The 23,462-nt window shown below is 34.2% G+C and overlaps 1 protein-coding gene across 2 annotated transcripts in view; it reads right to left on the reverse strand.

Moving 5' to 3' along the window:
- LOC126777147 (uncharacterized) overlaps window positions 1-23,462 on the reverse strand; it is a 152,683-nt gene that overhangs the window by 89,808 nt on the left and 39,413 nt on the right. For both annotated transcript variants that reach the window (XM_050500060.1, XM_050500059.1), the window contains exons 2-3: window positions 18,425-18,620; window positions 12,621-12,825 (exon numbers count right to left, since the gene is read on the reverse strand). In XM_050500060.1, the coding sequence (XP_050356017.1) occupies window positions 12,621-12,825; window positions 18,425-18,613 (394 nt within the window). In that variant the 5' untranslated portion in view covers window positions 18,614-18,620. The remainder of the gene's footprint in view (window positions 1-12,620; window positions 12,826-18,424; window positions 18,621-23,462) is intronic.

The following is a 23,462-nucleotide window of genomic DNA, read 5'->3' on the forward strand; positions in this document are numbered from 1 at the left end:
GTGCGTGCGTGCGTGCGTGCGTGCGTGCGTGCGTGCGTGCGTGTGTGTGTGTGTGTGTCAGTTTGTAGTCGTTTAACTTTCGTCAATCGTTGATAATGGGTACTATCAATTTATGTATTTTGTTATTTTCTACAAACGATTTCGTCTGTGAAAATTTCGAATGTAATTTTACCTCGGTCCCCTAGTTTATTCGAAACGAATCCAAGAACGGGTATTACTATACTCCCGATATCATTAGTTTTGCTTACGAATAGTCGATTTACGAGACGTAATTCTGAAGCTAGGATTGGCTCGATACTTATTAACTCAGAAGGCTAGGTAAAGAATATATGAAGACGAAATACTAGTGTGTTAATAAGACAATTCAACTATCTGGTTTTTTGTTAATATATTGTCTCGAGTGAACAAACAAAATTTTACAAGACGAACACGAAGGAAACTAAAATACATTTGAATATTTTTTGAAGTAAAATAATTCCAAAAGATTAATAAATTCAGTAAAAATTTGTAGAAAACATCAAAATGTATGGAAATGTCAATCATTCGATATGTTCACGTGATAGACGATTGTATTATAGATAATGACGTAAGCAATTGTTTATTTTTAAGCGATCAATCCGTGCGACATATTTTCTAAACTTATATATATATATATATATATATATATATATATATATATATATATATATATATCGAAGGGTGTACGATGTACCAGACAAATGACAACAGCCGTGACAAGCGACGAGATATATTTCTATTATCTTATTCGTTCGTAAGCTATATGTATAGAATCGCTGCGGAAGACGTGCAGGAAGCGTGCGTGGTAGCCTCGCTATTAATTTATCTGATTTATTTTTATCTAATACAATGTCACTAACTAGAATCCCTATTCAAAGGTGTAGTCTTTGTTGGTCTTTCATTTTATCAAGCAGCAATATGTTGTAGCAGCAATTCTGCTTAGATTTAGCTCACGGCTGGAGATACATAAGGTACTTTATATTACGAAAAAAAATTAGTAAGTATATGATAGCTTTGACAATTATTGATATCATACTTTGTTAAAACAAATCAAACGAATTTCAATGACCGTGTTCATCAAGACAACGCCGAGGACGATAGCTGGCTTCATAAAACATTTTCATCTAAGCCTGACGTGAAAACGTGGATAAAATACAAAGAAAAAAACTCGCACAGATCGGAATACGAATGACGCGGAGGGACGCTGGGAGGCGATAACTTCCGAAGGATACGACGATTCAAATGTCTCCGGATAAAACGGCATTAGAGAAACGGTACGAGTGAAAACTTCACTGTTCGGGTTCTGGCTACAAATAAATAAATATTTATATTAAAAAATTAGTCTATCAGTTTTTAAATACCCATGTGATTTAATATCATAATTTTCTTTCGTAATAAAAACTTAAAATTTTCATTAAAAACACAAGACAATAAATACTTACAATGAATTACTTATATTAATATACTTATTTTCTCCTTCAGTTTAACGAGAGATCAGGATTAAAACTTGGGACTATTACTAAGCTGTCCTGTACAGCGTTAAGGCTTTTTTATGTATAATTTATGTATAAATGTAAACATAAAAGGCAAAAAATTAAGACTAAAAACAAAAATATTTTAGTGGAATCAAAAACAATTGTGTAACAGTTATAAAGAACGATTTAGTTTCGTGTCAAATAGTTATAAAGTAAAACATTTATTATTTAACAACACAACATATATATATGAAAAGAATTAGCTTTTAAACTGACCTAGTTATTAGTTTACTAGTTAATACGTTAGAAGCATGAAAACTCTAACATTGGCGTGCAACAAGAGGAATGTATCCAATATAATACAATAATTGCAGATATACGTTTACTATGTCCAAGAAACGATTCGTTTCACGGATGGTAGAATTGACCGGAATTCAAAAGAGTGGATATAAAAAAAGTTACTTATAAATAGGAAAGTCTTCGAGGGCTCGTTACTCATAACTCTGAACGAACTGTTGCCGATATTTGTTTCTTTATTATTTATTTCAAATAGGTAGGCGGATTGGTACATGGGTCACTTGATGGTAAGTGGTGACCACCGCTATAGAAATATACCATCCCTTACGACGTCAATGCACAACTTACCTTGGAAACTATATGATATGAAGATGTTATGTACCTTGTGTACTTCAAACTGGAACAGAACGATACTACTATTGCGGTTGACGATAGGATATATAATCAGTGAACGGTAGCTACCCAGACGGGCTTGCAAGAATCCCTACCATTAAGTACGATAACGATTCGTTATATTTAGGAACCCAACATAAAATAACATTCAAATAACCATCGGATTAGTGACATGGGCATCAGCAGCTAAAAGCTAACTGTGAGTACATACAACGTCGTTAACAGACGAGGTTTCGATTTCAGCCCGCGCTCAAGTCAAATATTTGTACAAGCCTTGCTAATGTTTATTCTCGTTTCGAGTTATTTTTGTCTGAGCCCTACCAATGCCAATTAAATGTGCTTATTAAAAAACATATTATAAAAATTACATTCCATAGATTAAAATATTGAATTAATTGTAAGTCTACCAAGAAGAACCGGCGACCCACTTGCTACTCTTTACCATCAATTTTCATATATATGATAATTAAATAAACGGAAATAAAATCAACGAATACTAAGTCCATACTTTTTATTATCGATATAGTCATATCAACTAATAAGCTAATGATATCGGATAGGTAATAAGATGGAATTCATATTTAATTGAAAGGGCAAGTTAAAAACATTTGCACAATCTTAGTATAGAAGACCGTGCCATTAGTACTACCGATTCCAGTTTCACTTCCATTTTTGGTCGTTAATGTTCCCATCATCACGCGGCGGTCGCGTTTAAATCACATCTCAAGTTAATTTTATCAACACCTACGCATTACTGTCAGAGTGAGTACTATTGTGTCGGTGTGGTCGACAATGAGCGACAGCTGCTGACTTAGACGAATGCTTTCGATTCGTTTCGAAGCGATTTCTATCGTCTTTCTTCCGTCAATCTTGAGTCACGTGACATATAAAATATGTATTTATATTATATTATTAGAAATCAAGATAGAAATAGGTTTTTCAAAAAGAGATAAATCAAAACAACTATACAAGAATAAAGTAAACGTAGATCGACACGTACAATTTATACACACAAATAGAACAAAGTCAAAACTGAGCAACTGAAATATTATTTATGAGATATCCGAAACAACCGATAGTCCAAGCAGAAGTGTCTAAAGCTAGCCTGGCCGGCCGATGAGCTCAGCAGGGCCAGTCCCCATTATGATCAAGTTGCGCCGCTAGGCCACGCCCCGTCGGAAGACATTCTTAACAATATATATACATTTTGGTATTCTTCGTAGACGACATGTTACTTGTGTAAGAGCGTTAATAAGCACGATTTTAATTTAATAGTCTTCTAAAAGCTTCTACAGATTTTAAAAGATAGATCACACTAAGGATAATAATAGTAACCTAAGCCACTTCGATGTTTTAATTTCACACAGTACAAATTTCAAACTTATCCCATTGACTTTATATAACATATTTACATGTTGTATTTATATAACATTGTGTAAATGAAAATTACACTGATAATTTTCATATACACAATGTCATATAAAAACTAGAAAACCAAGCATTTTGTTTTGAAACGAAAAAGTTAAATAAAATTGATTGAAAGTTAATATATATTCAATCTATCAGAATTATAAAATAAATAAAGAGATGATATAAGTACGGTTTAACTGTCATTTTTACATCCTTAGTTGTAGTATAATAAAAACATTAATTTGCTTTTATTCCGCAACGGAACCCTAGCACGGATAAGGGAAAATACTTCGATCTTTCAATAGGCAAGAGATAAAGGCGCGTCCCCCGGGGCTCGTACGTGTTTATTGAATGGAGGCGACGTTGGGTACACGCTCTAAAGATACATGTTCCTTATCGGAATGCGATTTTTATTTTTACTTTGAATTTGGATAAATTAACATGTGATTATGGAAAATATTTCGCTTTATTTGTACGCGGTGAGTATATTTACTGCAAAAATAGCAATTCAAAAATAATAGCGGAAATAACGACACGACGAGTATTTAGAACGATTCTATCGACGTTATTTATTTTGCGAAGTGAACTGGTGGTAGAGCTTCGTGCAAGCTCGCCTGGGTAGGTACCACCCAACCGCAAAACATACAGTGCTTGGTATTGTTGTGTTCCGATTCGAAGGGTGAGTGAGCCAGTATAATTACAGGCACAAGGGACATAAAATCTTAGGTCCCAAGGCGCATTGGCTATGTGAGCGATGGTTAACATTTCTTACAATGCCAATGTCTATGGGCGTTGGTGACCATTTACCATCAGGTGGCCCATATGCTCGTCCGCCTTCCTATTCTATATAAAAAAAAAGTCTGTGAAAATCTTCAAATCGGTCGGATATTATGTTATGTAAGTTTTTTGTTATTAGGTCAACATTTAATTGAAAGTAAAAAATCTCAGTAGCAACCCAGTCTGGAAGTTGAAAGTGAGTACACTCCCGTGCCTCGGAAAGCACGCAAAGCCGTTGGTCTTACACCTGAACTCTTTCCGGTCGTGTCGGATTGCCGTTCCATCGTATATGTTTTACGCAGGTAGCTATTCTCTTGAGATCGATCATCATCATCGTCAACTTGAATGCAATATATTTTTATTTGATCTATTTTGGTATTTAGTTAATGAAATAAACACATACAGTACAATTTAAACACGGAAAACCAGAAAGTTATCAATTTATTCCATTTGAAAATTCAATGTAAAAATTCTCAATTTTTAACAACTGAATATACAAAAACAAAAACATTTTGCTTTTAGCCGACGTTTATATGATTGAATATTATTAAAACTGAAATACGTAACTTTCAAACGGAAAGTCTCCGGTCGAAGCAATACAATACAATAAAGTTAACGAGTTACTTTTTAAAAGATACGAAACTCGTTTAACCAAATTATAACTTTACGATTCGATCGCCAAATTGCTTTCGAATTTAACGGTCGTATGGTTTTACGATTGTTTCTAATTAATTAGCCGCTGTGGTCCAATTAAAATTTTACAGGGATTGTTTTTTTTGTACTCAGGTATACTAAATTATATATGTGTGCATGTTTATATACATAACATTCGAATGTTGATACCAACTCTCTAAACGCGTATATTCGAATGAAGCGACGAACATATAATAAATAATCATTAAATAAAGTTAATCATTATTGTATCGCGGATAATAGATTGCAGTCCAGGCAAGCACAATTATTAGCACGTATTTTAACAATATTTTCAATACTTTATTTATATTTTATAACGTGTAATAATTAAAACATCGCGGTGGAGTTAGATCCAACATCGTTTCGCTCTTGTTGCTCATTTGCCCCGTAGTCGATATGAATAAACATGAATGTACCACAAACAATAAAATTCCGATGTAACCACTGCTATGCAGCAGTAACCTTTTGCGTGGCGTTTCTTTCATAAGTAAAAAAAGATGTACAAACAAGAAATGAGTTTTTCGAGATTTTTTCTTTGTTTTTGAAATATTAATAAAAAGTTTGATTCCTCATCGTGCTGAACTAATACATCCTATTTATGTTTAAACGTAAGCGTGACACTGGGAATTCAGTACGAGAATAACCAAAGTCACCGGAGATTTATTATACAACCGTAAAAAAATAAAACAAGTTATATTATCGATATAAAGGAGACCTACAAGGATCATTTGATCGTAAATTTCAAATTATTTCTACCCACATCAATTATAATACAAATTATTATCGCCATGATTAACGTACTGTCAACCGTAAGACCTAAATTTCTAAAACTCTCGTTTAAAAGCTTCGAATAACTCGATATAAAAACATTTTTGCAAGAATAACTTAAGAATGTGTCGTACGTACAGACGATCTGCACTTTTCCCACAACCCGGCAATATGGCATATATAAATGAAAATGAAAATCTTTATTCAATTTAGAAGCATTCATTACATTTGATTAATTATCGTCAAAAATTTACCAGTTTCAAGAACAGACAACTCAGACTTGAGAAGAACCGGCAAAAGAAACTCATACACAAAAAGCAATTTAAGCACCTTAGTAATAGAGTCGGTATCCCGTCGCAGAGGTATAGCTGATGGCGCCAGTCGTCCAACGATCTCAGAACTACATTTGAACTTTATATAAAAAATACAGCACCAGTTGCAAACGGCACATCGTTTCTAGCTATTAAACGAGATTTACGATAACATGTGCAATTTATGTCTCCATCCGAATTAACATTTCTTGGCGATTGCGAAGCGTATACCGATAAACTTGCCGCGTCTTATATTCAACGGTTCAGCTGCGTCAATGTGCAAAAACTGAAAGAACGCACACAGGGGCAGATGTTTTATTGTATCCTGGAACACACCTGTATATATATTTATATTGTTACAATATTTGTCTGTTTGATAGTATCGAGCTTCTTCCCACTTTTATATTGTTTACTAGCGGACGCGGAACCTATACATATTTATATAAATAGCCTAGTGGCTAAAACCTAAGGTTTAAACGAAGGTTTAAGTTTCAAACCACTCACTTTGCTGGTGGTAGGGTCAGCTCGTCTGGGTAGGTACCAGACGAGTTTACCAGATCAGATATTCTACCACAAAACAGCAGTACTTGGCATTGTTGTATTCCGGTTTTTAAGGGTGAGTGAGCCAGTGTAATTACAAGCACAAGTGACATAACATCTTAGTTCCAAGGTTGGTGGCGCATTGGCGATGTAAGCAATGGTTAACATAAATTTCTTATAAAGCCAATGTCCATGGGCGTTGGTGTCCACATACCATCAGGTGGCCCATATGCCCGTCCGCCTACCTATTCTATAAAAAAAATCAAGCACCACTGAGAACTTATGTGCTTGTACATCGCAACACGAGATCGTGTTGCGCGTAACCTGCATGAATCGGATGAAAGCAATCTATTAACCAGCATTGGATGAGTTTGATGACAGCTTCAATTCTCCTCAAAATAAGAGGAGGTTTTTAGACAAGTGATACAAACATATGTTAGTGGTAACTTTGGCTTTACTAGAATATCTCTTTGGTTTTACCCTTTGTATTACATAAGAATGTTTTATACGCACGATTGCCACACTTTGCGAGAGTAGTTGCGTTTAAATTCGCTGTTCCTTTAAAGACCTATGACCGGTCTCCTAATCACCATCAAAAAACGGACCGCATACCCAAATATAATTATTCAAATTAGCTGAATATAAATATAGATATACTGCTTCACATTTCGGATAACATTTAAATTAAGCGCCATGTAACTGTGGCAGAGATCCAAAGACATTCTTTGAAAATACTAGTTTAACATTTTATTCTTATTTAACCGTTCGTAACGGAACATTTTCGAAATTCTATGAAATATTCAATTGAATTAATGAACTGTATTGTCCTTGATATTCGCATTTACAATGTTCAAAATTATATATTATAAGTAAGTATAAGATTAAGTAATGTAAGTGGTAGAACGTAGACGTACTTTAAATTAAAACGAAGTTAATTTTACCATAAACTAGAACGTAAGATATACCTAATCACAAGCGAATAAATCTCCCAATCCTGGGCAAAGGCCTCCTATCCTCTTAGAAGATACGGAGTATGTTCCACTATTTGTTTAAGTACTGGCTGGTGGAGACACGCGTGGCAAAATTTCATCTAACTCATGTAGATTTATGCACGATATAATCCTTAACTTCCATATTCTCGCGATTATATTCTATTAAGAAGATAAGCTCTTCTCTTCTATCTATATCTAGTAGGTATTTTTATAAAAAAATCTTTTGTGATCGGAGACGAAAGGGCCGGGAGTATCGACTGTGTCCTCTCGACGTTAACTGGCACTGTTCGTCATAAATCCATCCTACACGGGATCAATAAATATGGAACGGACGATGTTTTAAATATGTATGCAATTGTAATGACGTTATCTAAAAAAAGGTTTTACGAAAACAATGCCAAAGCGAACGTTTCATGTCGCTTTATGTATTGTTTTATGTTATTTTGTAAGTATATCATATTTTTGCCGATTTGTGTGGTACTAGACGATGGCAATTACAAAATTGAGACCTATTTACCTATATTTCAAGCTATTGTTACACGTCACGGAAACATGCGAAAGCGATCCCGTGGCGCTCCTCGTTAAGACGGAAAGGGTGCCGCTGGTTTTTTAGTGGGTATTCCGATGTTCGGGGCGCACGTATATGGGACTCGCCGGCACCTTGGACACCGGCATTGTTCCCGTGGGGGAAACGCGTAACCCGTCTTTCCGGCGTAAAAAAGGCTATTTTTTATGCGTGACACAGGTACAGAGTTTATAATATTTTTGGGTATAATGATTTCCAATATGTGTTTTTTTAGTCTATTACAGAGTTATTTATATTAAAATCTTAAATATATACAAATAAAAAATAAAAATAGCTACTATACAAATCGTGACCGAATGGAATGGTGGCAAGAATGATCCTCCTGTCACAAGTAGAGGCAATAACATATGTATTTCAAGCATCTGTTGTTGTTAGATTTTCTAAGTATATCTTAATATATTTATAAACAACATTAATTTTAGAATTCATTAAAGACTGTCTGCTGACAAAAAACAATCTTATAAAAAGTGTATTTAAAAATAACCTAATAGGTTTTGTAAAAAGTCATAGATTATTACCCAAACAAAAGTTATCGCTTATGATGTGGGTTATATGGTCCTGGGAGATATTAATGTATTACGAATAACTACAATATTCGTAATGCATATGCAAAATAGTTCGATTTCGTTCAATAAAAATTCTAAGGCTAATTTCAGCTTTTTTGCGAAATACTTATCAAAGTTGTAGCTATTAACATAATAAACTATAAAATAGTGAAAACTGTTGAGCAAAAGACAAAAATAACAGGTCACAGAGCCAGGAGAGATCTGACTTTTTTTTATAAAATAGGAAGGCGGACGAGCATATGGGCCACCTGATGTTAAGATGTCACCAAACGCCCATAGACATTGGCATTGTAAGAAATATTAACCATCACTTACATCAGCAATGCGCCACCAACCTTGAGAACTAAAATGTTATGTCCCTTGTGCCTGTAATTACACTGGCTCACTCACCCTTCAAACCGGAATACAAAAATAACAAGTACTGCTGTTTTGCGGTAGAATATCTGATGAGTGGGTAGTACCTACCCAAACGAGCTTGCACAAAGCTCTACCACCAGATCTGACTTTGCATTATATTTGTCGAGTATATCGAACATACATAAGTGGCGACTGCCGACCATTCACTTGAAGATCGAAAACGAATCCGATCTTTGATTTGATGTCAGAAAACCAATACAATTGCGATTGTTACGGAACCGCGATCGTGACGTCAGCAACCTTTCCATTGTTACCATACTTTCAATTCGACAGTGACAAATGAAATATTTACGAAAACGTTTTTGTATTCACGATCAAGTCTCGATCGATAAACGTCATCAGAGTGCGGAGCGACAGTTCAATGTTGATCTTCGGTTGGACACGAATGTTTATTTGGTATGTGGAGGCTTAAAGAGTTAGATAATTTTCCTAAATTTCGAACCAATAATATAATACCTACATGATTCTTTTTAAATTAAATATGCTTGCAATAGTTATATATAACTATATACATAATATATATAATATGTAGTACGGTAAGTCGATCCTTGGTGTTAAATCTATATATATACACATAGTAATGTTATAAATGCGAAAATAATATTGTTACGCTTTCACGCCTAAACCTCTGAACCGATTATGATAAAATTTGATATAAAGCAAGATTACACTCTAAGGAAGGACAAATAACTTTTTGCCATCAGATAATACTTGTCCTCGTCTACAAGATGAGAGTAAGTAAACTGAATATAATTCATCTTCGATACCAATTTTTCGTGTTGACCTTCTATGTACGAATCAACATAGTTTTACACGGAGTAAATTATTTTGATACGACGTTATCTCGTTTGACGTAGCATGATGTCACGTAAGTAATATCGTTTTATAGCTCGCACTATGTTTCCACTGTAAACAGAAATCAGCAGCGATATTCTGCTTTATTTTTTATTTTTATTAAATAGTTTGTCGGACGGACGTATGGGCCACCTGATGTATGTATGTAGACATTGGCGTTATTAGAAATATTAACGATAGCTTATATCCTCAATGAGCCACTAACCTTGGAAACTAAGATGATAATTATCTTGTGTCTGTAGTAACACTGGCTCACTCACGCTACAGATCGGAACACAACATTACGTATTGCTTTATATGGTATAATATGTGGCTAGTGAGTGGCCTCCTAACCTACATAGACGGGCTTAAACAAAGTCCTACCACCAAATAAACCTCCTAGTATCACACTCGTGAAATTGAAATGATAACCGGCTTTACTGTGACAGTTTAAAATTACAACAACCGTTGTCGCATATCAATATATGGCGTTTAACGATCGTGTTCTGCGACGAGCTCTGAGATTGCTCATACAGAATGTATCCGATATCAATAAGTAATCCGAGTGACATCTTGAATGACAGATCTATGTAAAAACTAAAAAATCAAACACATCTACAATTGTTATTAATTAGTCTACACTTTGATAGATTAACGGTAACTGTAAGTCTGTACTGTAAGAACAAAGTCAAAACTCATCGCAGGAACCGGTCGCGAAATGTCTGAAAGTGATATGCGACATTGACCATTATAATCATAATATTTCATGAATATGCGCATCAAAATAGTATATCACTATAAGTTGGTTACAGATTAGGACTGCTGCTTGACTCGTCAAGGTTGTAGAGCAAAGTTATATATCCTGAAATGCTACTCAATAAACGAGCTCATCGAGATTTTCCTTTTTTTTCGGAAGCAAGTATAACGTACGAGCTGAATGGTATCGGTATAGTTAGTAACAGCGACTTGGTCTACGTGAACAACAAGACGCATGTAACAGAATTGGCAGCGCATGGCTGTTGGCGCAGACACACATAGGTCACGATGTAGGTATGCCGCAACGCAGCTAATTGACACAGTAAACGCATTCACGTCCTAACATGTACTAGGAATCGACAGTTGTTCGGTTAACGAACGAAATTAGTTCATAATATTGAAATTAATTAAATGATTTTTATGATACGAACGAGGATCAATACGATCAATTCAATTTTTCATTATAATTATTGATTTAAATGAATGTAAACAGATGCCAACATTTCTTTAAAACATTCGCACCGTGCTAGACAATATACCCGGACTATTAGTGACGTAACATGAATTAGAAAAAGGTAAGAAACAAAGACCAATCATGTCGGCATACTATTTGAGTAACATGGTGGCTATGGGTTGGTAACGAACATCTGTAATTAACACATAGCGCCCGTTACCCAACGTTGTTGAATGTGTCGCCGTGCATTCTCAACATCACACAAACAATTTCATAGAGTTACTCGTTTATTAATATAAGTTAACTTCATTAGCTTTATCAACCCGATGAAAACACATTTATCGGGACGAAAATAATTGCAACTTTATTAAAGAGAAGCACACAAAAATGGTACTTTATTAGTAATAGAACCTTTCCGTAACCCTCAATAAATATACGTAAAAAAAAATCACACATTCAAAACACTCGGTAAAAAAAACGCATCATATCTTTGCGTCGGTTAAAAAATAAATGTTTTCTGTATTTCTAACAAACACCCCTAAGATTTTTTATTTTAGAGTCTAGACGTGATATTGTTTTATTATGCGTGAGACGTTAAAAAAGTCACGTCTCTCGAACATGATGCATATGACACACTTACTACAAACAGGAAAAACTGCGATGTCACAGGCACCCTATAAATCAGCAGATATGGCGTACGTTTCTTGTTCGTTGTATTACCGAGAATAAATACTCTCTCCAGACCGGTTATACTTATAAAAAAATCGATTTTACGTTCTAAAAAAGAAACATTCGATGTTAACGCAAAAATAGCTTCGGTATTGAGAAATTTGAAATAATCGATGCATGACCCTGGTGAGAGTCGGTCAGACCTTTCTGGGTAGTTCGTAGCTCCGTACAACAAAACAATGTTTGGTATTGTTGTTTTTCGATGTGAAATATTGCGTGAGAGTCAATACAATCGTACACGAAGGACTTGACAACGCACGCGTCCCACGGTCGGAAGCGCATTACCGACGTAAACTATGTCTAATTTATATGCCTTACGCTTACATCCGTTCGTGTAACCATTTAGGGTTTAGCTTGTCATCTAAACTCATCATGGAATCAATTATCGTCATGTAAGAAACAAAACTCTTACGACCTCATTGATGGATGTCATTTAACGACTGATTAGTTACACAATGATATCTCTCGTTCTGTCATCATTGATTTGATATTCAAAAGATGAAGGCACAGCATTGTTTCGCTAACCGACCTCTAAAAACGTAACGCAACGTAAACGTTAGCTGAAAAGTTTTTTGTTGTTAAAACAACCGTCGCAAGGACTCACCAATAAATGGTTTCCCATCGAGCCTCTTCATCCAGTAGAACCGCTGGCTATGCGGCTTGTTCTCCCTGTCGTACTGCTCCCATTGCTGCCTGAGGAAGGTGTAGCAGACGCAGCAGCAGCGCACCGTTCCCTCCTCGTCGCCCTCGGTCCGATAGCCGGCTGGAGGCGCGTTGACGCCGAGGAACGGAAAGTAAGGTTCTGAGCTCTGTGAACGAATCAGGATTTTTAAAATAATTCTAGTATTGCATGCCAATATGTTGAAAAGCTACCGTCGGCCCTGAGACTGAGAAGGGCCGGTACGAAACTCACTAGTTTAGTTCTTTAAACAATCATGTAATATTTATACATACATATATAATAAATATACATTTTATTTGCAGTGCAAACATTTATTATTTCACGAAGGTCACTTTATATTCAAATCAAATGGAACAATTTTTCCGAACGAATCACATTTTAAGCACGTTGTGTTTATTTAAAATACAGTCCGATTAATACATATTTGATAATTACGAAATGATAAAATAAATAATCTAGGTGATTCAATTTTAAATTACATATCAACCGTCGTATCTGACTGTACATAGTAACACTTTACTTGATTATTTAATATGAGGATAAAACCAAATGTTTATTCACAAGAGACACCTCTCAAGGGTCATTAGGATAAAGTTAACACGCTACTTCAATTATTGCCACTACACACAACATTTTACTTTAATGTTCTCGAACGAACATTTGCATGTCACGAAGCTGAGATCTGCTGGCTAATTGTCGTATACTTTGAAGATGACAATCCTCTACTCATAAGATGTTTCAACACTTAGTAAGAAGTCAGTTTATGTTGATGGGCAACCTGGAGGTAGCTGGTTACATCGCCTTGTGAGAAGTATAAAACATTTAATAAAACACAATCAATACGAATAACGGAATGGCGAATTTTGACACAATCACACACACATTGTCATCAACGGACGTTGATAATTATGACTCAGAGAAATATAACTGATTCATACTACCTGTATTTATTTCGATTAACTACCTTTTGTGAAATAGAACCGAAATGGGTCACAAATTTTTCACGTGTTTGGAACTAATCTTGTGTCTAACATTATAAGCTGCAAGTCTGTTTTATGTAAACGACATGATGCAGTGTAATAAAATATGAAACTTCTTTCTTAGGGGAACCATTGCCCAATATTGATACATTTACAGGACGTTATTGTATCGCACGGTGTATCAGATTTAGAGAGGTGCAGTCAAATATATAGAGGGAACACCCAAGGAAAAGCTCGCATAGTAGACAGGGAATCAGAAAATTTCAATAGACACGTTTTAATTTACTTTTCGTTGATAAAGTCAAATACATTTGTAATCTTATAAGAAAAGAAAATATTGAGATCAATTGAAAATATTTCCGAAGTGGGCAATAAACATAATAAATTAAACTAGTTTCCCAAATTGAGGACTTGAAAGAGAAAATTAATAAGTTTAATAATTTCCTGCACAAACAAGGGCAACAAAAAATTATCATTCAAATATTAGCTTAAAATTAATTATAAAATTCGAATAAAAATAAACGTAATTACACATACACATATAAACCATATTTGTATACCACTTCCGGTATGCACGCGGTTCCGTGGTTACAACAGACTGGGTCCCATGTGACAAACGCTTATAAAATGACAGCTGTATACGACAATATATGTGAAAATTTTATGGGAAACGTGTTATGTTCGCATGGCTTTGTACGTGAGTTTATATTTTTTTATACTGAGAAAATTGCGAATGAAGTTTGAACTGCGGTTTATGAATTACTATGAAGCAGAATTTTATGCAATAAATAATTAATATAGCCTTTAACCTCAATATCTTAGCGCCATATTTGTCACGTCAACTATTGAGCTATTGTCGTCTACACTCGAAACATAAGCTTATACTTCAATTTAAAGAAAATACGAATATTAGTAATTGACTGATTTTGTATATAATATAAGAAAAGTAGCGGCGACCAACATAAATCATAATTTACCTCAAATTTATTTTAGTGTGTTGACGTCAGTGTTTTATATCGTGAAAACGAAACTCAAAACCTTAATAAGAGTCAAACGCATTTAAATAAGCAGTAGTTGTTAATTAATACTGTACCGTAACGTATTGTTAAAAGTTCAAAACAAGCCCACATACACACAAAAGGCAATCGGAAGACTGTTTAATACGATAAAATATGTACAACGGGGATAAATTCCACGGCGGAGGACTGTTTAGACGATAAGTATAACTTTTAGTTACTAAAATAATTCATCAGATGACCATTAAATATGACGGCGTAATACTCTTTTCATAAAAATAGGTCAATTGCTAGTGAAAAATACGATGCCAAGACTTACAGGAAATGATCGAATGTTTCCAATTAGAAACTTGGCAGCCTTAATGAAAAAAATGAAGTCTTTGGCAATCCAGAACGATGTCGATGTTTTTTTTTGCAATTTTCATCCGAAGAGAAGTATATAAGTAGTTTTTCACCAAAATAAGAGAGAAAATTATCTTAGTACAATAATTTAAAAAAAAAAACAAATGCCTGTGAAAAGGTTGACTTAGGTCTGGCCGTTTTTTCATGTCCTTCATATTAATATGTGTAATTAAAACATAAGAAATCAATATTTAATCGTATATATTCCACAAGATTTGTTTCATCATTATGTAATTATTCCTATCTTAAGCTTCACTACTATCCAACACTTTACAAACCTTGTTTATATATTAACTTATATCTTTATATATATCAATAACAGTAAAATTAAATTATATATACAAATAAATACGCACACATTGATATAAAACATATTTTCTTGAATGGAAGGGTATGGAAAATGTAATCCGCAATAAACTGTGTTAACAAACAAATTATATATTACTAGCTCATCTTCCCTTCTTCGCACGGTTAGATAAGAGGAAGAATGTATTTTGGATAGGATTTGCTTAAAATCTGTTCTTAGTGAGCGTATACGTCGGGGAAGGAATAACTGTGTCAAATTTCAAATCAATCGGCCGGATAGCTTAGGAGATCTTGATGGGTGGTACGTCACTTATATATTTTAGAGCAATGATATTTAATCTACGCTAAAGCGTAACATAATAATATGTTTTTACGAAACCAAAAGTCATTTACTGAAGTAAACGCCAATTTCTAAACTGATGAGCAAAATCTGATTAAATACTTAACGCTCATTGGTCACCTATAAAAAAAAAGCCGAGATGGCCCAGTGGTAAGAACGCGTGAATCTTAACCGATGATCGTGGGTTCAAACCCGGGCAAGCACCACTGAATTTTCATGTGCTTAATTTGTGATTATAATTCATCTCGTGCTTTACGGTGAAGGAAAACATCGTGAGGAAACCTACATGTGTCTAATTTCACTGAAATTCTGCCACATGTGAATTCTACCAACCCGCATTGGAGCAGCGTGGTGGAATAAGCTCCAAACCTTCTCATCAAAAAGAGGAGAGGAGGCCTTTAGCCCAGCAGTGGGACATTCACAGGCTGTTACGGTCACCTATTGCATCGTCGGCCGGCATCGACCAATTACCGTTCGGATTTAAGTCAAATTATCCTGACTTCAATCAACGTTTTTAACTGGAGTTAAGACAATGAAAATCAAATTTGCTGGTGGTAGGGTTTTGTGCAAACCCACCCGAGTTGATATATCATATAAAAGCATTATTCATTTACAACATCATATTATGAATAAAAGATAATACTTATATATATGTAAAGTTTATCAGATGTGAAATTAGTTTTGTTAAAATAGAACAAAGCGTTTTATAACAAAACTAACCGTTTTTGTGTATTCTATTTATCGAGTTCCGCGCCCACATACAGTACGCACAAACACAAATACACAACCATAAATAATTTTAAACCAATGCATGATTCATTATTGAACGTAACAGCACACTGGTCGATCAACCAAACAAATTCATTCCCGTGGGGTCACCGGCGGCAGTCGTGTCAACGAGGAAAAATTGTCTCGGGTTAAAATGTCAACCGTTTAAAACAATTCATCTTATGGAACCGGATCGATCCGGTCGCTAAACGTTCCTTGAACTACATGGAAACTGACAATTAGTACTGTAATTATAAAACAATTGGCGCTTTATACAAATTTAATTTGATCAAATTGTTTCTTTAAACGAATATATGAGCAATTCTTGTACATATATACATTTATTTCGGTATCTACGAAATGGATCTAACAATTTGTCTCAAATTTTAGTTTATCAATAATTATGTCTTTCCTGAAAAAACTAAATTATTTTCAAAAAAATACATTTATTTATATTTATACTTAACTTTTTTATAAACAATAAAAAATATGTACTGAAAAAAAATTCAAAGATTAACGAAGGAGTTTCTTGTCGATGCTTCTTGTTAGAATCTACATGTATTCCGGAAGTAGCTTCACGTACATGACATGTCAAATTTGTAATGTGAAAACTGTTTATAAAAGCCGCCAACTACTACACTATATTTTTAATTTGATTCATTTCGTTAATAAAATTGCTTAACTCGAACTCGAAGCGTCAAAGCGCTTTCAAATTTAAGGCTGTAACGATCTCATGAGCATATAAAAAACATTTTCTATCCCTTATTACTATACCAACATATATTGGTATTCCAGTTCCAGCTATTATGACAAACTGACGTATTTATATTATCGTAGTGCCAAGTGCGAGTTTTTCTAATTATTCGATAGCGTTGATGTTATGGAATGAAAACAACGCCGTCTAGTGACAATAATTAGAATTCAATACTATCAACGCTATAGAATATGTAAAAAAATCTCGCATTTTACACACAGTAATATGTAAGATCATTCTCAATGACAAGAGACGTCGTATTTACGATATTATAAAAAAAAAGAAACTATATTATATATTAGATTTATTTTCGAGATATCAATTTACATTCATATTTTATCAGTACAAGTATATTATACCTTGAATTCCAATTTGTAAGTTCAATATTTATTCTGCAATTACTTATTTTAGCATTTATTTGCTATGATATATTATATGTCTGTTCATAGTACATAACTGAATATGATCTTCTGTATGAGGACATAGACGCGGCTAGTATGTAAATATGTATATATTTATTGACGTCATACTTTATAGACATTTACATATATAAAGAATGAATTCTTCTTAGTGTGCGTGAACGATTAAGGACTAGTTATGCTTAAAGAAGATTCTCCGAGCTGATTTTAATGAAAACTAAATCTGAGGTAGAAAACGAAACGGTTGATTAAAAACAAAACATTTTCTACAACTGCAACAGCTATTAACATCACTCATACGAATCGAATACTGGAAGGTGATGTTGAATGGAAAAATACGATACCCTTGACAGTATGAAATGTAATCGTGTCGTGTAACACTTGGAACTGGGTAACCAGTGGTATCCGTTCGATGCGTGGAAAATATTACGATTATGACAAATATTTCGAAATTTGTCACCAGTAGTTAAACAAACCAGTTACCGGCATTGGTTGTTTTTTAATTAACTATTGGTTTGCTAATTTTAAATTATTAACTATCGTTATATTTGATATGTCTATATATAGGCAGACGTATATATTGGACCGTATGATCTTATACCACAGTTCACCTGTGCTACTAGATCATCTCCGCTCATAGATATTGACACTAAGAAATATTAATCAATCCTTACAATGCTAATGTGTGTATATATATTGTAACATATAACTGATATGTGTTAGAATGTATGTCATACGAACCTGGGGATCAGGTTTCGCTCTAATGGTGTACTGATCGCTGAAGCCAGCACCGCCGCAGACGAAGCACACCCTCTCCTCCGCGGGCTGGTCGCGGGTCGCGGGCGAGGCTGGCGACTTGACAGCGGCGCCGGCACCCGCCCCCGTGCCGGCGTTTAGCGAGCTCTTTATATACGCCTTCGCCTTTTCCATTGCGAAACTGTAACAAAACGAATATATTGATTGATCCGTCAAACTACCTATTGATAAGTCATACCGTATACGTTCTTGTTATGTTTTATGCATCGATCTCGTTGTTATGGCTCGGTTTATTTGCTTTTGATTTAGGATCACGGCTGTCTGTCTGTCTGGTATGTTTTTTACTTTTATTGTTTTTATTTCAGCATAACTCCTGCAATGTTCTTTGACTTTATTATATTTTTATTGTTCCGATTCCAAAAAGGGTTTTTCTCTTTCAATACATAATTTTATAAAACGGTGTGAATAGAATATCGTTGTTATTTAATTATTTACAGACATATTTTCAAACCCCTTTAGTATCCCTTCTGATATTGAGAAGTAATCTTCTAGTGAAAACTGTTGCACAAAAATATGTTTTAAAAAAAAATATATGAGCCAGTTGTGTTTTAATATTAAGTGTCCGTCGTCAAAGTCCCTTTTTGACTTTTTTTTTTATTTCTAAAAACACGGCATCAATATTTCTACAAACCCGTCAACCCATACATAATTTAGCGAGCATATGTTCTAAAAATACAATAACAAATACTAAAATTAGAATTATAAATCTTCTTGGGTTATATTGATAACATTTATTAATTTGATAATCCAACAGTTAATATAAATAACTTATTATATTAAGTATTATATAACATATACTAAAACCAAAACAGGATTACTCAATTAGTTTAAACATATATTGAATTATTAACGAGAAGGCGGTAAGTAAAATAAAACTATTAAGAGATGAGAATCCAATAGAGATGAGTGTACCGGTAAGTAAGTATTAGCCTATCAATGTCTTACAGCTGGGTAAACGCTTCCCCTCCCCTTAAAGAGAAGTTAATTTCACAACGTTGCTCCAATGTAGTTTGGTGGATGTGTATGCTGCAAAATTTCATCGTCCAAATAGGAGATGATTTATAAACAATTTAAGTACATAATAACTCAGCGGGACCCGCAATCGTCGGACACGATTTACACGTTTAGTGACTGGACTATTGAAGCGCAATTCAGCAAGGCCGTTAAATAACCAACTGTTTCATATAATTTGCATTATGGAACCCATCAGAATGTCCAACCCCCTTACATAACGACCCGTATTATTCAGCTACATATATATTTTAGATGTCTTATCTTACACCCTAAACAGTCGTTATCTTTTATAAATCTAGCAATTAATACAACAGATACAGTATCAAGATTGTTGTGGGATGGGCGCGGCTATCTAAATGACCTGATCGAACGGTCAGATTATCACAGGCATCGTTCTCTTACAAGCCACACCGAGCTTACAGACTACGCCACCACTAACAACACGTTACAATTTATTAGCCTTAATACCAACGTTGGGTTAGCCTTTGCGATTTATTGACGATAATTATCACAATAAACCCCGCTTATGCTATGTTTATTGTCAACATTTGACGATATTTGCTGATATTTTCAAGGCAATGTTGATAAAAGTGTTGATATTCTTGCGAAGGTTCTTCTCAGGTCTGAGGTATTTCTTGTAAAAAGTTTTTGATAATCAGTAAGCATGTGTAATGATCCATATAAATAAAAAAATGCAGTGTCTGTCTGTTATTTTAAATACCTTCTTTTTTACGTTATTATGGGACCATTTGCAAGTTACCAAAACCCAAATATATTTTTTTATTCGTCTGTATGTGTCCGGGGTCATCTTTAAAATGGCTAAACATTACAAATGCAAATAGAACTATTATAAGGGTTATTCCGTTTAGTCTTAATTTCATCAAAATCGGTTGAGTCTATCAAAAGTTATAACAACTTAAAGTTTACTTACGTATTTATTAAACGTATAATACAAATTTATCTCAGGCAAAAGTAGGGGGCACAGCTAGTGTTTAATAAAGTTGTTGTATTCTAGAGATACAATCATACATATACATCTTTTAAGATAATATCTTTTCGTAAGTTGATTTTCGAAACTTTTTCTCTGGAATATAAACATTTTATTGCAACTGGTTTTCTCTAAACATCACAATACACACCATAATTATGTTAATTCAGTGTTTTTCAGCTTGTACCTTTTTTTATTTAATCAAAAATTCTATTCTTCTATGCTCAATGACTTAATTTATCTTCGAAAGCTCAATGATCAGTCAAAATACTTGTTGTATGTAATTATATACGTGTGACAGGTGCAGTTAATAATAATTAAGCTATATTTATTACTTTATTTTTTTTATAATCAACTTCATAGACAATATCTTTAATAACGGTGACTTAAAAAAAATTAGTGACATTGAAAAACGATTACCTCATACATTATATTACATATATAATATAAAGACGGAAAGTTTGTTTGTTTGAAAGCGCAATCTTAGTATCTATAAAAATATTATTGTGTTAGGTGGATCATTATATTTGACGAGCCGGTTGGCTTGGTTAGTAGATACTTGCCTTTTCACGCCGAAGGTTGTGGGTTCGATTCCCACCCAGGACAGACATTTGTGTGCATGAACATGTCTGTTTGTCCTGAGTCTGAGTGTAATTTTCTATATAATTATGTATTTACAAAAGAAAAGTAGTATATGTAGTATATCAGTTGTCTGGTTTCCATAGCACAAGCTCTGTACAAGCTTAATTTGGGATCAGATGGCCGTGTGTGAAAAATGTCGCAAGATATTATTATTATTATTATTTATAGATGGTAAGTGATCTTTACCGCGAAAAGCGAAAGTGAGTTTGTTTGTTACGCATTCACGTTTCAACTATTCAACCGATTATGAAATTTTGCATAAACTTTAACAGGGGTACTGAAAAGGACATAGTCTACCTAACACACGCAGGATAAGCTGCGGACGGAATCTATAGATTTTATAACATCACGTTATAACCTAACCTAACGGGTGGAGCGGCTAGTACTAATATATAAGGGTGTAGTTTGTTTGTTTGTTGATTTACGTCTATTTAAAAAAAGTTTTTGCATTAGATAACAACCCGTGTATTGAAAAAGGTATTATAGACTATATACATAATATTACGCGACCCACAGGAGTGGAGCCGCAACATTTAACGCGAAATTAACAGTGCGGAGCAACTAATTTATGTATTAAAAAAAAAACAAACAAACGTTAACACAATGATAAAGAAACAAAAGTCGGCGCCTCGTTTTTATAATACAACGACCATTTGTGGAATTCCACTGGATTTTCGATAGTGAAATTTCGTCACCGTTATATCTCTCTATTAATAACGCTGTACTAACTAGATTGGTTTCAGCCATTTTATCAAAAATAATCCATTTTTTAAGCGGCTATATAAAACATGGGATCGCATTAGTATTAATCCGGGAGTTGTCAGCGGAGGGCAACGACACGATGATCGATGCGCCGATAAGCCCACGATTATTGATTGACTGATAAACCAAACCAACGCGTATATTTATGTGTGTGTATATCTGCACACATACGTAGCCTCCATTAATCATCGAAATGTATGAACTAAGGGGCTTACTGTGGGGAAAATGTTTAAGGTTATTATGAGATCTCGTTCGCGGGAATTATTAAAGAGCTAATAACATACTTCGTGGAACAAGTAATGTTGCTATGACGCTAATAATATATCATTAATATTAGTTAAAAACAAATATGTACGGTTCCTGTGATAATACTTCGCCGATGATTCTTCAGTATCCACATACCTACCTAAAGCTAAAACAGAAAAATTCAAAGATATAATTAAGTATTATATTTATTAAGACATTTTTGACGATAGCTGTTTTCAAAATTTAAAAATAAAACCAACTAAACTGTGTATAGGTATATCTCGTATAATTTATTTTCCGACACCGATTTCATACACAAAACTTCCCCTCGCATCCTATCAGCGCAGACATTGAAGTATAACTATATGTAGATATTCGGGGGGGGTAGATAAGCCCCGTGTGCTGTCCGTCGATAAACCGGGCCCTATGAAAGCCTACGCAAATTACATTTGGATATAGCACGACGGACAAATAGACAATACATTCGATATACATATGACACGTACCGCTAATTGCAGCTCCGAAGGGTTCGCCGCTACATGTACGGAGTTATGAGCTTTGCCGTTTAGTGACAGAGATCAGTTTTCTGTGTAGTTAAAATGTCGACATGGATGTAGGCTTTAGAGATATCTAGCTTCGTATATAGCGCTTATAGTAGATTATTCCTTTTGTGTCGTATGCAAATAACCCTTTATGTAAATCTAGTAATATGGGTCTTATTGCATATCATATAAGGATTACTTCCCAAATAATGAAATAGTTTAAAATGCTTGAACAAAGCCGTGTTATTCGATTCAAAATAATGTTCTTTTATACAGTTTTATGGATAAATATTTAACAAAGCTTCCACATACATCGGTTTTTAACGTAAGTTTAATATGATGTAACTAAAGTCGACTGGAAATCTCTATAACTCTGGCAGTTTATAAATAAACGCATCTTTTATAAAACTTAGAGAGCATAAATTATGGGAATACAATAAAAGTGTTTTTCAGTTATTTAGATAATTGAATAAAGCTAATGCACAATGGTATGTAACAACCAGTAAGCGTCACACCGCTTGAATGCAACCCGCATTCGAGCTCTGTGGTGGAATAAGCCGGTTATACGTATGGCAGAATTTCATCCAACAAATGCATGATTTTAAACCGATTAAAGATACTTCATTTCTGAAAGAACATTACATTGTTCACTTTAAGAGAAACTTCATTTAAATATTTACTTACGGGGTTTATAATATAATTAAAAATAAATAAAGGATAAATAAGATTGCTAGTTAATAAGTAAAAAATCTCTTAACTTTTTTTTTGA

The sequence above is a fragment of the Nymphalis io genome, chromosome 22 (genome assembly GCF_905147045.1).
Source record: "Nymphalis io chromosome 22, ilAglIoxx1.1, whole genome shotgun sequence".
Lineage (NCBI taxonomy): Eukaryota > Metazoa > Arthropoda > Insecta > Lepidoptera > Nymphalidae > Nymphalis > Nymphalis io.